This window comes from Xiphophorus couchianus, chromosome 12 (assembly GCF_001444195.1).
Source record: "Xiphophorus couchianus chromosome 12, X_couchianus-1.0, whole genome shotgun sequence".
Taxonomy (NCBI): Eukaryota; Metazoa; Chordata; class Actinopteri; order Cyprinodontiformes; family Poeciliidae; genus Xiphophorus; species Xiphophorus couchianus.
This window is the reverse complement of record NC_040239.1, coordinates 18,516,202-18,531,497: the sequence shown is the minus strand read 5'-3', so window position 1 is coordinate 18,531,497 and position 15,296 is coordinate 18,516,202. Positions and strand designations below refer to the sequence as shown.

General features: G+C 37.3%; 1 protein-coding gene across 2 annotated transcripts in view; it reads right to left on the bottom strand.

Moving 5' to 3' along the window:
* iqgap2 (IQ motif containing GTPase activating protein 2) overlaps window positions 1–15,296 on the bottom strand; it is a 36,981-nt gene that overhangs the window by 20,579 nt on the left and 1,106 nt on the right. For both annotated transcript variants that reach the window (XM_028034680.1, XM_028034681.1), the window contains exons 2-7: window positions 12,599–12,698; window positions 4,737–4,893; window positions 4,383–4,460; window positions 3,241–3,317; window positions 1,164–1,231; window positions 58–171 (exon numbers count right to left, since the gene is read on the bottom strand). In XM_028034680.1, coding sequence (XP_027890481.1) covers window positions 58–171; window positions 1,164–1,231; window positions 3,241–3,317; window positions 4,383–4,460; window positions 4,737–4,893; window positions 12,599–12,698 — 594 coding nt within the window. The remainder of the gene's footprint in view (window positions 1–57; window positions 172–1,163; window positions 1,232–3,240; window positions 3,318–4,382; window positions 4,461–4,736; window positions 4,894–12,598; window positions 12,699–15,296) is intronic.

Genomic DNA, 15,296 nt, shown 5'->3' with positions numbered 1-15,296 from the left:
TAGTTGTATAGATAATTTATTATGTCATTAAATTCTTAAAAAGCAACAATGACTCACAAGCAGCTTCATCCACAGAAAGCTCATTGGCCAGAATACCTCCAATTTTACTGAAAGCTGGCATCTGAATACCATACTTCTCTAGTTCACTTCTCATGTTACTGATCTCCTCCTCTACAAGACAGAAAGTGACAATATGAGTATTAAATGCTGCAATATATTATATGAAGGGATATATATTTTACTTTTACAGTTTTCCTGAGGGACCATAGATTTAAGAACATGTTTTCTCAAAACATTAGGCTCCATTTTACACTTCCCTTATAAGGGGAAAAAATTTAAACTGAGACAGTACGCATTATTTTCAAAATTGTTTCATTAAACTACCAGATACTTTCACCGGCCACTTTATTAGGTGAATTAATTGTAGCAGGTTGTTTTTAGAACTGTTTAAAGAGTTTATTACGAATTTTCAGAATAGGACACAGAGGAAAAAACCAAAGTCATTTGTCATTGAGAAAATTTTCTAAGTTAAATACAGCCAATAGTAACAAGCTGTTTAAATAGGTGAACCCTCTCACACAAAGTATGCTTGAAAGCACCCGTGATTTATGTTTTTAAAATAAATTTCAAAACAAAGAAAACTAGATCAAAAAGACAATTGTCCTCTTGCATGGTAACAGTTTATGATGGCTTCTGTTAGGGGTGAGAATGTATCGTATTGTTTATTGTAATAAAAATCATGATAAGAATTTAGATTGATCGTTTGCACAATAAATTCTAATTGATGTTTAAAAATTCCCAAAACTCTCTGTATTATTGGTATAGTTTCAGTATTTTTCCACTGTTTAGTCAATGAGGGCATCATTACGTATCAATAAATGTGAAAATATGAGCCGTTTAATGAAACAAATCAGACTTCTTTATGTGACTGTTGTCCTGAAGAAACTTATTACAAATAAGTGTTTCAAACCAGTATCTGTGTTTGTGGGCCTATAATTGTTATGTAATGCAGTCACAGCAACACAGTTACCTGAAAAGGTAGTAATAAATAGTTCACTTTTGTCATCAAGGACATTGTATTTTACAAAATGATACTTCTGTTGTCTTAGTGTTTTTAAAAAATATATATTTTATATGCCGTTTATGTTTTCAACAGCTCTTACCTGTAAAGGCGACTTTCCCCAGCAGATCCTGGATCTGTGGTGCAATCCCCAGTTTGTACAAGTACAAGCTGAGACAAATCGTGACAAACATAAAACACTTGGGTTAAAAGCAATCAGAAGCCTCAACAATAAGGAGTACTGACACAAAGTTAAACAACCCATGTTTATTTTTCTCTCATGCTTGTTGCTACTGAGGTCCACCTGCCTTACACCACTGGAGGGTAGCATTGGATCGTGTTACACAGTGCACTACCTGAAGACAGCCAGCAGACTCGATACAAAGCTGTGAAATCAACAGGCAGGTGACTGGAAACTGCATTAAACTTTCATCTTCTCTCAGGTATCTGATAAGTGGTGATGAATTATAGATATTTGTGGAGGTTTGGCATCAGGACAGCTCTAAGCAGAGGAGTTGTAGGTCAGCAGCTTGTAACTATTCTGCCCTTTGATCACTTTGTGTGTGTCTGAGTAAACATACGCTGTACTCTGTCCTTGGAACACGGGGGGGTGGAGGTTCAAACACCCATTTAAAATTTGCTTATACAAAGGGTTGTGTTTTGACACACAGGCAGCTGATTTAGGTTCAGATATCGGTACTAACAGCTGACTCGGGGTAATGAAGGCAGCTCTAAAACTTACCTGACAGGGGTTGGAGTGACTGCCTCTCCCAGACAAACAATTTATTATTTTAGGGTTTTTTGTTTTTTTTTCATTTTCCATTAGTGCCCAGAGTAGAGGTTCAAAATGCACAATGTTTCTCAAGTGAATTTTAGTTTCACTTCAGTTTTTAACAGCAGTCCACGTGTGAAACGCCTACTGCTTTTACTTTGTCTCCCTGCTTTGCAGGACTTTAGTTGGACATGCAGGAAGGAAGTGCACGTGTGTGAATATGGAGGGAAGGAAACCAATTCTCCCAGGACCTGACCGAAGCACTACAACACAGAAAACAATCCAGGCAGCTCACAAACCCACTCCCTAAAACTCAAATTGGATGAGCACATGGATAAAGACTAAAATAGATCCTGTAAGTAATTTGGTTTTCATAAATCAAAAGTAAGTGGCTCACATAAGAACAAATTTGCTTACAACAGTAAGTATCATTTTTAATCTTGAACACATTTCTAAGCACCAAAAAGGAAACCAAGTAATGAAACTATAAGAACAAGAATTGTTCTGCAGCTTAAACAATAAACTGCTTAAATTTAAATTTATAAAGAATAAAGTATTTTTTTAAATCAGCTGGAAGATTTAATTTATTGTTCATAATGTTTAACATAGAAAGTGACCTGACTGTGAAACAGAAAATTGTATTACAAATTAACCTTATTTCCATATGATGTCATGTATGAGTTGTATCCACTTGCCACAAACTGTAAAAGGTCTGTTGGACAGGAAGTGAACCCATTGCGTTATCAGAGCAGAAATACAGTTTTTTTCAGTTTCTGTTTCATATCCCTTCCCAGCACCATTTCTGCTTTTCAAATAACATTGAACAGGCTGTATTTCTGTAGGTCCTGGAGGGTGCTTATTAGGTCTGTATTTTTAAACTGTATCTTTATTTACTTATGGGTTACCTTACTGTCTATCTTTACATGGGAAAAGGTATTTCTAACTAATCTCAACTCCTGATCCATGATTTCATCAGACTTTACACTACAGTCTGATCCTTATGTCTACACACCCCCAGTGAGCCAATTTGCAGAAGGTTTTGCCTAATTTTGTTGGTCTTCCTAGCAAAACTTTATCCTAGGCCATTTTGTGAGTTGTATTTAAAGCAAAAACAAAAACTCAGTATTGAAACATGGCTACACTTAAATTCCTCGGCTCTGTTTTTATGGATGGAAAAATCTTTTCATGATGGCCCAAAATAATTTTTTTCACTGCAACAAAAGTGTAAAGGTAACAATCTTATTTAGACTAAGTGTCACTGCCAAATATATAAAAAGAAAACAGCTGCATAAAATAGACTACTTTTTATTTGCATCTACTCAGTAACTAATTTCTATTTTATCTGAAAGAACAAAGAAATGCATAAAAAGTGTAAAAAAAAAAAAAAAAGAATCTGTTTCAGTCTTACCTCAGTGCATGTATGCAGTACACCACCTTGGGCATGTTTTTGCGGTCATACACATCTGTGGTTTCTGGATAAAATATCTGAAATAAGAAACCATAATTGGTACTATAAATTAATATGCTGCCACAGGGGAACTCTGTTCATCTTTCCAGTAAGAACAGAACAACAAATGTTCCAGTAGGTTTTGTAGACCTAAATTAGCTCATCTTTAAATAATAAGGTAAAAGTACAAGAATAACAAATACAAGATCTCCAACATGGGAATTCTCAGATACAATATTCAGGAAGGAGATGGGTCATCATGCTGTTTTTCTGTCTCAGATTCCATCCATCTATTATCTTCTGCTTAAGCAGGGGTCGGGTCGAGGGGGCAGCAGCCTAAGTAAAGCAGCCCTAACTTCTCTCCCAAGCCACTTGGGCCAGTTCTTCTGGGAAACTCTCAAGGTGCTCCCAGTCCCTCCAACTGGTCCTGAGTTTTCCTCAAGGTGAGACATGTCCAGAACACATCACCAGGGAGGCATCTGTACGTTATGGGCCAAGGGCTGTCATAATTTGATCAAAAAAATCATATTAGAACTAGTTTTTCTTGTTTTTTTTACCACAACAGCCATTTGGTGGATTTTCTTGAAACACATTGGGTTGATCCAATGAAATTTCATCTCCATCAGTGTTTCTTCCACTTTCAAGATAGGAATTGTGACACTGTAGCCAACTCTCCTAAGATGAAAGTCTCTGAGTAGACAAAGAGTGTATACATTTTTTAACATGGTTACTCTCTTCCTTGAAGACTGCTACACTTTATTTTGATCTTTGAAACAACACAACGTGCCGGTATGTTCTGCAGATATGGACCTTTGCATATTGTAAGTACTCATGGTGGGCCATAAAGTCCAGCTCTGCTCATGACCATAGGTGAGGGCAGGAATGTGGATCAACTGGTAGGTAAATCGAGAGCTTCATGTTTCACCTCAGCTCTCTCTTCAAAACGACAGACTGGTACAGTCCTTGCATCACGGCAAACACTGCATCAATCCGTCTATAAATCTACTGCTCCAATTTTCTCAAATTTTTTAACAAAACTAACTCGATCTTCTTGAAAGCCTATGTTCACAGAAATGCTTATTAAAAATAAACCAGCGTCTTACCTTAGGAAGGCCCACTGACTCCATGGCTCTGAGCCACTGCACTGTGTTGTCAGTGTGTCTGAAATGTAGCCCTTTGCTCTGAGGACAAAAAGAAATAACAGTGAAGAACTAGAAATAAAGCATGTGCTCAATTAGTCTTCAATCTGAGACAGCTAAAAGTAATAACCTATTAGATGATGTAAAAGTTATGCCAGAATACACTCAACGTGCAAGTAAAAAATGTAAAAGTTCCCAGCATAAAAGCTGCATGTTTCAGTTTGGCTGAATCCTGTCAGGAAGTGTAAAACGATTGTGAAACCAAGCAGTCTATAATCTGATTAGATGAAGCAGATTAAGAGAAGTTGAAAGATTTACCTTATAACGAGCCTGATCTCTGTCGTAGATCTTTTTTGCAGAGACCAGTTTAGGGGCAAAAAAATTAGCAAGTTTTCCTAAATAAACTCCATTCCTGAGTCCCTCCTCCAGTTCGGTGGTGGGGGGCAAGCCCTCATCTAAACAAGCCTCCATCCACCTGCAGAGAAAAACACCAATGCAAAAGGTTTTAAGAGACCCAAGCAAATTCAGCGTAAACCTGCTTTGAACTAATTACTGTAAACTCTCGACATGAAAAACGACAGAATCATAAAACAATTCATCCACAGGATAAGAAAAGCCCAGTTAGTTTATGCAAAACAGGTACATAACTTTCCTGAAGAATTCGCTCACCTTGAACATTTTCAAAGTCACAGTGTGTTTTATTTAGATTTAATGTGACACACTATAACAATATCCCCATATATATCCCCAAAGAACTTTTCAAAAGAAGTGGTTTTGCACATATTGACAAATCAGATAAATAAATAAAAAATTCCACTTATGGGAAATTAAGTGGAAAAAAAAACTTATATTCCACTAAGTGGAAAAACTTTTTTTTCCCCCTAGAAACACTCGAGTAGGAGAAAAATGTGAAAACTAAACTTTCTTTTTTTCCTGTGCTCTTCACAGTTAAGTATAACTTTGTTTTTGTTTTCTCATGAAATTCAACTAAATACACTGAAGTTTGTAGTTGTAATGTATCAAAATATGGAAGTGTTCAAATTGATGTGAACTTTTTTTACTTCTTTCCAAGCAGTGCTTCAGCTACTATTCTGTTTTTATACAACCATCTGAAATCCATACATTCCAGCTCACAGACACTTGGCGGCTGAATGCCTCCATGTCGTCAACGAGTCAATATTGAATTTTCCTGCACCTGCTGCCCTGTATGTTCCAACAAAACTGGAATATTTTTTGCTATGTGGATCCATAACTAAATCACAAAATATATCTAAAATCTGATGGTAACATAATGTCAAAGAAATTGTGCAGAGCCAAATAAATTCTAAATCAAAATACAAACAAATGTTTGTACAATTTCTTAAGTTGGTCCTTTGAATTGCGCAAGTAAAAAAAAAAAACTACCTAGAACGTATATTAAAAGGTCATTTCCAGATCTGCAAGAGCCATAATGATTCATTCTCCGTAAAATTAAACACTGTGTTGAACCACTAGTGTAGAGGAAAAGGGCATTGTTACAGACAACACCCACACAGAGTCCTGCATGCTTTGGAAAGGAGGCTGCAGACACTTTTACAGTCACTCCTTTGAGCTCTCTGCATTTGATAGAGACAAAAATGCAAAAAGTGAATTTTATTTTATTATTACAAAATGATCCACAACATTTGTTCAAACTGAAAACTAAATGTTGAGCAGATTTACCAGTGCTTTGTGGTTGCTTCTGTCACTTAAAATTGATGCAATTTCCATTTAACAGCTGCTTTATGGACACAGTCTCTGCCAGATTATCTCCAGTGAAATCAGTAGGGGAAAAAAAAAATAATTCCAAAAACTAGTGAATGATTTGTGAGCATGGTGAATCATTGTGGTACAAGCATGTTACACGTTATCCTTCAGCTCGGAAGTGATGTCATTATTTATTACAATGCTTTTACCTCAATCCTAATAACTTTAACACTAAATCTTACCAAGGGATTACTTTGCTGCTCATGACCCCGAGGCTGCAAGGACACAGCAGTTCATGGTGACTTAACTTGCTTATGTTGCATTCATGGGTTTAATTCTTGCCAGATAATCAAACCTCCCTTCACGTTTAGCCATCTCTCCCACATGCACGCAGAGCGCCTTGTTTAGATTCATTAAGGCTGTGCAGGTGCTCAGAGGCAGTTTACCAGACTATGTCAGCATTTTAAGGTGCACGGTGTACTTTCAAATCAAAGTCAATGAAGTATGTGTATCAGGCTCCCCAAGGAATAATGTGTTCAAATAGCCTGATGGTAATAACCAATGGTTCAGATGACTCATAAAGCACAATTGAACTACACACTGAAATGGAAAGTCTGCTTTTGTCTTCTACACCCAACGTGAATGTTTTTATATTAGTAACCTACCATGAAATATATTCAGCAATTACCTTTACTTTCCGACTCCTGTCATAGGCTAATATTTGGAAAGGAAAAGGTGACTGAAGAGTTTACAATTTTGGCTCCCATTTAAATTCTCACAAGATGTTTCATCATAATAAATTTCCTTTCAAAACTATTCAACCCTTTTGAACTCGTTCAACTTGTGGTGACATTACAGCCACAATTTCCTATGCGTCTTATTGGGATTTTGAGCAACAAACCAACACAAGACAGTCATTATGAGGTGGGAGGAAATGGATGATGATGGTTTTTAAAGCTTTTTACAAGCAAAACTCTTAAAAATGTGCTATGTATTTCTGCTTAGTCTGTCTGATGGAATACTTTGCTGTTCCTGATTTTATTGCAATTATCACTACATGTCTATTTGGGTGTGTCTCTATAAAAAATTTTTTTTTAAAGTTATAATAATAATCAACTGGAATGAACCCAAAGTCGAATTTCCTACCAGGAAAGTGGGAGCACTCCACGTTCCTAAAGAATGTGCCTAAAATTCCAGTAACAGGTACTGGAACTTGTGGTTGCAATATGAAAAATCTCATTGAATATGAATACTTTTGAAAGGCACAGTACATAGACAGTACATCTGATATTGTTCAACATTCACACAACACTGATGCAAACAAGTACCGTATTTTCCGGACTATAAAGCGCACCTCACAATTAGCCGCATCCACAAAGTTTAAAAATAAAAAAAACTGGAAACATACATATATAAGCCGCACAGGGTCATAAGCCGCTAGCATCTCCACCGCTCTCGGTTTTTCACAAGGACGCAGCAGAGGGCTGTGTCCTTAATAAATCTGCTATTAAGGACGCAGCCCTCCGTCTCCAACGCCGAACCACGGATTCGTTCACGCCGAGCTTACGTGCAGCAGCTATCGATCTGTACTGCCAGATCGATAGCCTTTAATTTAAAAGAGACATCATATGAACTTCTTCGTGTTGTTATCTTGATGAGGGGGTATGAGTTTGAAAACATTTCTCCGTCGTGCCTGCTGCTAGCATGTGCTTAAATGAAAGTTAGCGCTTTCTTCTTTGACTTCCAATTTTGACTTCCAATGATTCACTTCCTGCTAAAGCGCCCCACTGGCGGTTGAAGAAAAATCCACAGAAAAGCCACACCGGGCTAAAAGCCGCATGGTTCAAAGCGTGGGGAAAAAGTAGCGGCTTATAGTCCGAAAAATATGGTATCTATGGTGCAACTAATATACAAACACATAGAAGCAGTATATTCACAGCCAATGTAGTCAAAGCAGAGATGCAACCCAGTTCATAATGAGGTTAGGGTGCAAAGCATCACATTAACAAAGGTTCATTTTCATATTAAAAACATGGAGTACCAAGTAAGAACTCTAAAAGCATAAAAGAATGATGAGATGTAATAAGCAGCAGCTAATTCAAACATATAGTCTGATTTTATCTTCTACAGAAGACAAATTTAATAAAATAAATAATATTGATGATAGTCAAAAACACAAAGAAAAAAAGGAGCTGACTGAAGCTTGACAGTACATCCTAGGAACATGCTGCATGGGTTAAACATTTATCCAGTTAAACTTCACTTCCTGTACTTAAAACAAAGAATGACTTGTCTCCTGAAGCAGGACAGGCTTGTTGTTGTGTTCACAACAGTCCCAAAAAACAGGCCTTCCTGTCATTGTCTAAGCTGCGACCCAAAGTGGAAAACAAAACACCACCTTCTGGAGAGCCCAGGTATTTCCAAATGTTGACACCTTATTAGTAAATGACTCTCGTTTGCTTTTAGCAGCAGTATTTTTGTTCACAGAGGGAAATCTGCGAAAGCTTGCGTCACATAGCTTTATCATGCTGGTCATGAGTTGTGTGTACGCCTTGGGGTGATGCATCTGAAAACCTTGTATCAAGTGACAATATTAATTTGCTGTTTTATCTGCCTTTCAGATAAATTTCCCAGACTGAAGTATTAAAAAGGATAAACTGTTTATGAAAGTCTTTCCTTCTGCACATGAACCAAGCATAGCCTGAATGGTTGAGGCAAGATCAGAACAAAGTTCAGAGAACCCACCATGTCCAGTAAATAAAGGCAAAACTTACTTTTGACCAGTTACAGAAGCCTATTTGGCACCTAAATAAAAGAGCAAGTAATCCAACATCCTGACAAAAAAGAGCCCAATTGTTGAAAATATGGATCACAACTTCCTGAAAGAACTTCCAAAATAAAATCAGCAGGAATCTTTGAATAAAAGTGTCAGATAATACAGAGCAAAAAAACAACTAAATGCATAAGCTCAACCAAATCCATCAGGCAGACTGTACTTGTGCAGTATCCCTGATCCAGATCATGATTCCAACATGTGAGGATCATGAGAAATACTCAACACATGTTGTAAAGTGGGCATGTCTTTAAGATGACATGGGTGGATCTGTATGATCCAAGTCATAAAGGTTCCCAGCCAACAGAAACCAGAGCATGTGTGGTCCTTAGGAGGGTGTGTCTTTAAACTAACAACTCTTCAATGAAGTTATAGATCTAAGACATTAAACAATAAAAGTAATCTTCTAACAAAGATCCGAACAACCTTAATATGCAACTTTGTGTTCTCCTACGCATTCTTATGACAAAGTAGCCACCAATAAGAACAACCAGCTCTACAACCTTCTCGTCTGTCCAGATTGTTTGAAAATAAAAACATCCCTTTCATCTTGGAGCAGGTTCCTGACATTTTAAATGTTTGCAAAATCCAGCCGATGATTTTCTTGGAATACTACGTTACACATAATTGTCCTGACCATGCAAAGAAAAGTTATCAAACTTAATAACTTTAAAATAAATGGTTGTGGCAACTAGGCTAATATCCAGTCTCTGCTGGCTTTGTCTGTAGCTGACTGATTAACAGTGTTATTCCTGCACACAGAGAACTTCACAAGTTTGGCACCAAATACAGAAGTTGTTTTTAAAATGATTTTGTTTATATCTAAAACTTCAATCTACTTAAAACCCAATTCTACTTTTTAAACTTGTCTGAACTAATTCCGACCCTAGACCCAGTAAATATGGTGTACAGAGATTTTAGCGGTTTCTTGATACTTTTTGATCAATGAGCAGTCAAACAACCATCTAATTAGAATTAAAAACTAAAAGATATGGAATTTTTACACAAGGTTATTTATGTGAGATAGGAACGCAGTTCAAAACGGTCAGGAAAATGGAGGTTATTATGACTTCTGTTAAAGATCTCAGCTGAATCATTCATCACTTAAATGAAATTCTCAATCTCAAAAATTTTTTAATACTTGCAAAATGTACATACACATTCTGTGATGCAACAGTGACCTTAGTCTGACTCAACAACTTCAAAAGTAGCAGCCCAAGATGGAATTGGTAAGACAAAAACTTCAGTGAATGTGTTTCAAACATCTGCTGTGTATCAGAGTTAGTTTGGCACCAAATACCTTCTCAGTACTGAACTAATCAAGCAGAATGATTGTTGCTCGATCCTGAAATTATAGCTGCATAATGAAGCCACTAGTTACAGGAAAATTAACAAGTCATGTTTGTATTTTTACATGCATTACAGATGCTATATTACAGCAGAAAGCATAGAAAGACACATTTCAAACACTTTTATGAATAGCTTTTACTGAAAAATTCCAATCTGCTAAATGTTGGTTTTGGCACTTCTCTGATCAGTGCATCTCTGTGTTTTGAGTTTAATCTTCTCATTTGCTTCATTAATTAGTCTTCATCAAACATCAGATTGTTCCACGTGTTCCTAACAGAGCATTTCGCTCTCAGACAGGAGGTTTACTGATGGTTCCCAGCGGGTTTGATAGTAGAACGGGAGGCAGAGCTTTTAATCATCAGGTTCCCCTCCTGTGGAACCAGCGCCTAGTTTTAGTCTGAGAAGTAGGCACTCCATATATCTTTCAGACTAGACTTAAAGCATTTCTTTTTGTTAATGTTTTTGGTTAGAGTAGCTTTAGCTTCTCTGTTGTTTTTCCTACTCTTCTCCATTTGTGCAGTGATTGCTAACAATAACTTTATATTCTCTCTGTGTTTTTCTCTCCATGGAAGAGACAGCAGGCAGAGTGTTTCTGAATGTATTTGTCACCTTAGGGCACCAATAATCTAGTAGGACAGAACAAGATTTGGACAACACTAAGCTTAAGGTTTTTGGCCTCTTTATCTTAGGAGAGACTATTAATGTTGGGTTAAAAAACTGTAAATAGGATGAACCGTCTTTCCTAAGATGTCTTATTTACAGTTACTCTCCTCGTGACAACAAAACAGAAATCAAGAAATAAAATCCCTTGAAGAATTTGATTGGTCAGCAGAAGCGACTGTAACAAAATTGCTGTTCCAACCATAAATCTCATTTTAAAGGACAGACTTGCGAGCGCAGAGCTTAATCCCCTGTTCCCTGTGGTTGAGGGCTGTTTTAATCCCAATTCAACTTGGCACGCATTAAAGAGAACAAGGTCCACTCTACAATTTATAAAGATGCCAGAAAGTCAGTGCAGTTGAGATTAAATTCGAGAAGCAGGTGAATGAAAGTGACACCACTGATTGTGGTCTCTTTGGTTAGCCTTGGTATTTCATCAGACAGCTTTCCGTTTTGAGCAATTCTGTTACAGCTCACCCAGTAAACAATAAAAAGTGTCATAATCTATAATGGAAGTCTGAATCTGCTCAGTTTATCTCTTGTAAACCGTCACTTTCAAGTGACATAAGCAGATTATCCAGGTTAGCCAGACTGCCCAGGGTGTCAATGTGCATTCAGATGTCTGTGAGCAAAGGTAGAAAGAAAGAAGTCGCCACTAGACAGCAAAGAGATGCAATGCAGCTGAGGGGGGATCTGTCTAAAAGGGAGTGTCACGATGGCAGAAGAGGCACAAGCAGACTGCCTGTTTCTTCCTGTGCAGTAGGATGCTTTTGAATAGAAGGCAGGAAGTGGTTTTGTTTAAACTTTGTTCAGGCGTCCCTGTAAGACTCACAAGACTTATGCTGACTTGAAATCGGAGAGGCATGCCCAATTTTAAAAAAAAAATAAAACTCAAAGTTTGTGATGTAATCAGTGCTGCTGTTACAGCTTGACAACTTTTTCTATCAGGTTTACACCTCACTGACTTCACTATTGTGCTCCTGAAAGCTTGCAGCTCTAAATTTTGAATGGACATACAGATTTTAAAATAAACACCAAAAAAAGACAACTTTTATTCCCAACTGTCTGACATTAAACCAGACTACACTTTTTCTGATTTAGGTCTGTGAGGATTATTATTACAATTTCCTAAATCCTGGGATAAAGAAGGAATGTTTTGAAAACATTTCATTTTCTTAAAATTCAAAAAGATACATACTGTACATATTGAGTATTCAGTAGGATTTAATTTTAAACTGAATGACTTGAGTCAAATGTTTTTGCATAGTTTCATATGCTTCCAACAATAGTTTTCTTTAATTTTAGGCTATTCCTCCAGACAGACCTGACGTAGATGAGTCAGGTTTGTAGGGGCCGCCTCGCTCCCACACGTCTTTTTAGATCTGTCCACAAAGGAATCGTGATTGGCCGACATAGGTTTTTGCTTTGCTCTACACTGAAAACCTTTCTTAAATGAATCAAGTCTGGACGACATTATTTTATAAAAACAAATATCTCTGCTACATTGTTTTAAAAAGACGTGCGGACTGGACCTCACACAGATCTGTTGAACTTTCAGGCATCTAAAAATTGTAGCCAAGGATGAGCCAGGGCAAAAGGGATTACGTCATACCGTTTGGCCTCCTCTAGGTGACACAGGTACTCATAGGCAATGTTTTGTCGCCTCCTCTCATCCATCTGCTCTGCTGACAGCCTCTCATCATCCTCAATTGCTGGAAAAAAACAAGCAGACAAAAAAAAAATTACTGTCCTATTCTTTGGCAGGTCAGCTTTATTTGTTTCACATTCACACTATAATACATCACAACTAGATTTTTAACAATAATCTGAAAACCTACAAACAATTTCAATTGATATATTGTTGCTTTTAGCAGCTTTTTGTAAAACTGCAGTCAAACAATAAAACAAGTTTAATACTGAAATTGTCAGGGCTTGCCTAAGACGTTTTGGAGCTTTAGCAAATTTTAATTTGGGGCCCCCCCATACCAACATGTTAACACCAGATATTTTATCATTCCTTCGCTATGATATGTGTATAATGTACCTACTATTATTAGTGTTGTTTGTAATTAGCTAATATCATACTGGTGTTATTATGGATGTTTATTTTAACCTTACAGTAGAAGCAAGCAAGCAAGCAAAGATGCTCTAATTAATTAATTTTGAAATGCACAGTGGTAATTAAGTGTGGCATATTCATTTAAATATTTTGAATGACATCTGCTGACAAACACTTTTGTTGGTAAATTTGGAACAGATGTGTAAAATGTGAATACCTTAATGCATCACTACAAAATAAAATCAAAAGATGCTCTTGGGGGGCCTGATAGTGTTGGGGCCTAAGCAGCCCTTCAACTTGCATTATCTTGGCCCGGCTCTGGAAATAATGATTGAATCACAAATTCCTTTTGCATGTCAGCTTCGGTCAGAAATTTATTGATGCTCCATTTTTGTTGTTTAGTTGATCACTAAAACTGCTTGGTTTTAGTGATCAACCAGATCACTAAAACTATGGAAGCATTTCCCTGTAAAAGTGGGTTTGAAGCTTTAAATTAGAAGCTGCAATGAAAAACTGTGTGCCAAATAGTTATAGCATGGGTAGGAACCTAGGGTGCCTAGTGACTTCTGCTGGGAGTTGACTGACACCTGCAGCTTAATGAGATCCCCTCCTCCCACCTATGCACTTTACCTCAACTCTAATCCAATTAAATCCTTTTACTTCTGACTGACCGCACATACAATCTCAGATCCAGGGACTAAGAGTAGGAAAAGGGTTTTCTTAGTCTGCCAATAAAGGACTTCACACAAACCAACCCAGCTGTAAGCTCCTTTAAGAGAAGCAAATCTGGAAAAGAAAAAAGTATTGAAAAATATATGTTCTGCTTTCTGCTCATACACAAATAGAGGTAGGTCAGTATAGCAGTCAAGGCACGCATGAAGACTGGCTGCTCTGCTCAGCTAATTTGAGCATACTACTATGGCAAAAGTATTCATACACTTAAATTGTGCCATATTTATAACAATCAGCCTCAAACGTATGTCAGTTCACTTAAAATACTGGGCACGTTAACCAGTAAACAGCAACCACTTCATGGCAACTCACAGTTCATATGGAATAATCAGCTGAAACAAAAACCTGTTGTTTTTGTGTCTGCTAGATCCAACATTTGGGCTTCTGTGCAAAAGAATGCGTGTCAGGAAACTAAACTTCACATCATCGTCTGGCCACACCATGCTAAAGATGACCCATGAAGGCAACATCATGCTGTGGAGATACTTCTATCGAGTAGGTATATGAATGGTTGATGGGAAGAACATGGAGCTAGATGCACTGCAGTCCTGAAAGAAAACCTGTTTAAAGGCGGTCAAAGGCTTTAGACCTGGGTGCAGATTCATGGCCTACCAAGAAAACTATAAAAATAAAACGGGAACAAAAAGAGAATAGTTTAGATTTGGAACCTGTAACCTATGGCTCCAAACTCTTTAGATATCTATCCAATTGCAACATAGAAGGATCAATAATTTTACATAAAGACAAACTTTAAGAGGTTTTCTATGTGAATATTTTCATAATGACATGATTGGTAAAAGAAATATTTTTCCATCCGGTTCTTTGATGTGTATGAAGAACACTCAATTTCTGTGACAATACTCCAAAATATACAGCATCTATTTCAAAAATTGGTAATTGGTTTACCTCAACAACAACAAAAACTATAAATGAAAATAAAGTAAATAAAATTGAGCAGATGATGCATTTTATATTACATTCTTGCTTTACATTTTGATCTGGTATGTGGTTGTTACATCTTTAACTATGAAGTGGAAATTAAAACATTCTCAAAGCTGAGAAAGTAAACTAAACTCTGCTTGAGGTCAGTCTGAATCTTTTAAACCTCTCTAGGTTCACGCTGTAAAATTCTGGTAGCCACCTGCAGAGTCATCCATTTGCCAAGTCTTAGCAGAGGCTTGACATACAATCCTCACGTGTTAGGAAAGACACAAGCCACGCATGTGCAGGGCTGCCTCCGCCACTTGGCTGAAAGGTCCAACACGGAAATCAACATATTATTTGCCTGTGCTAGCCAACCCAGCTGTGCAGATGACATGGGTGAAAAAAAATGTGTGTGAGCGCTCACTGCTGAGGCAGTGGCAGCAGCCATTATAAACAGCCTAAAGTGACTCAGTCACACACTTCCTGGAAGAGCCTCACTGCACCGAGTGTTATATTTAACTATCAGGATGGGTTCAATGCTTTTGTATGTCAAAGGATCACAGGGGGATGTCAATATGACTAATGCTTTTTTTTT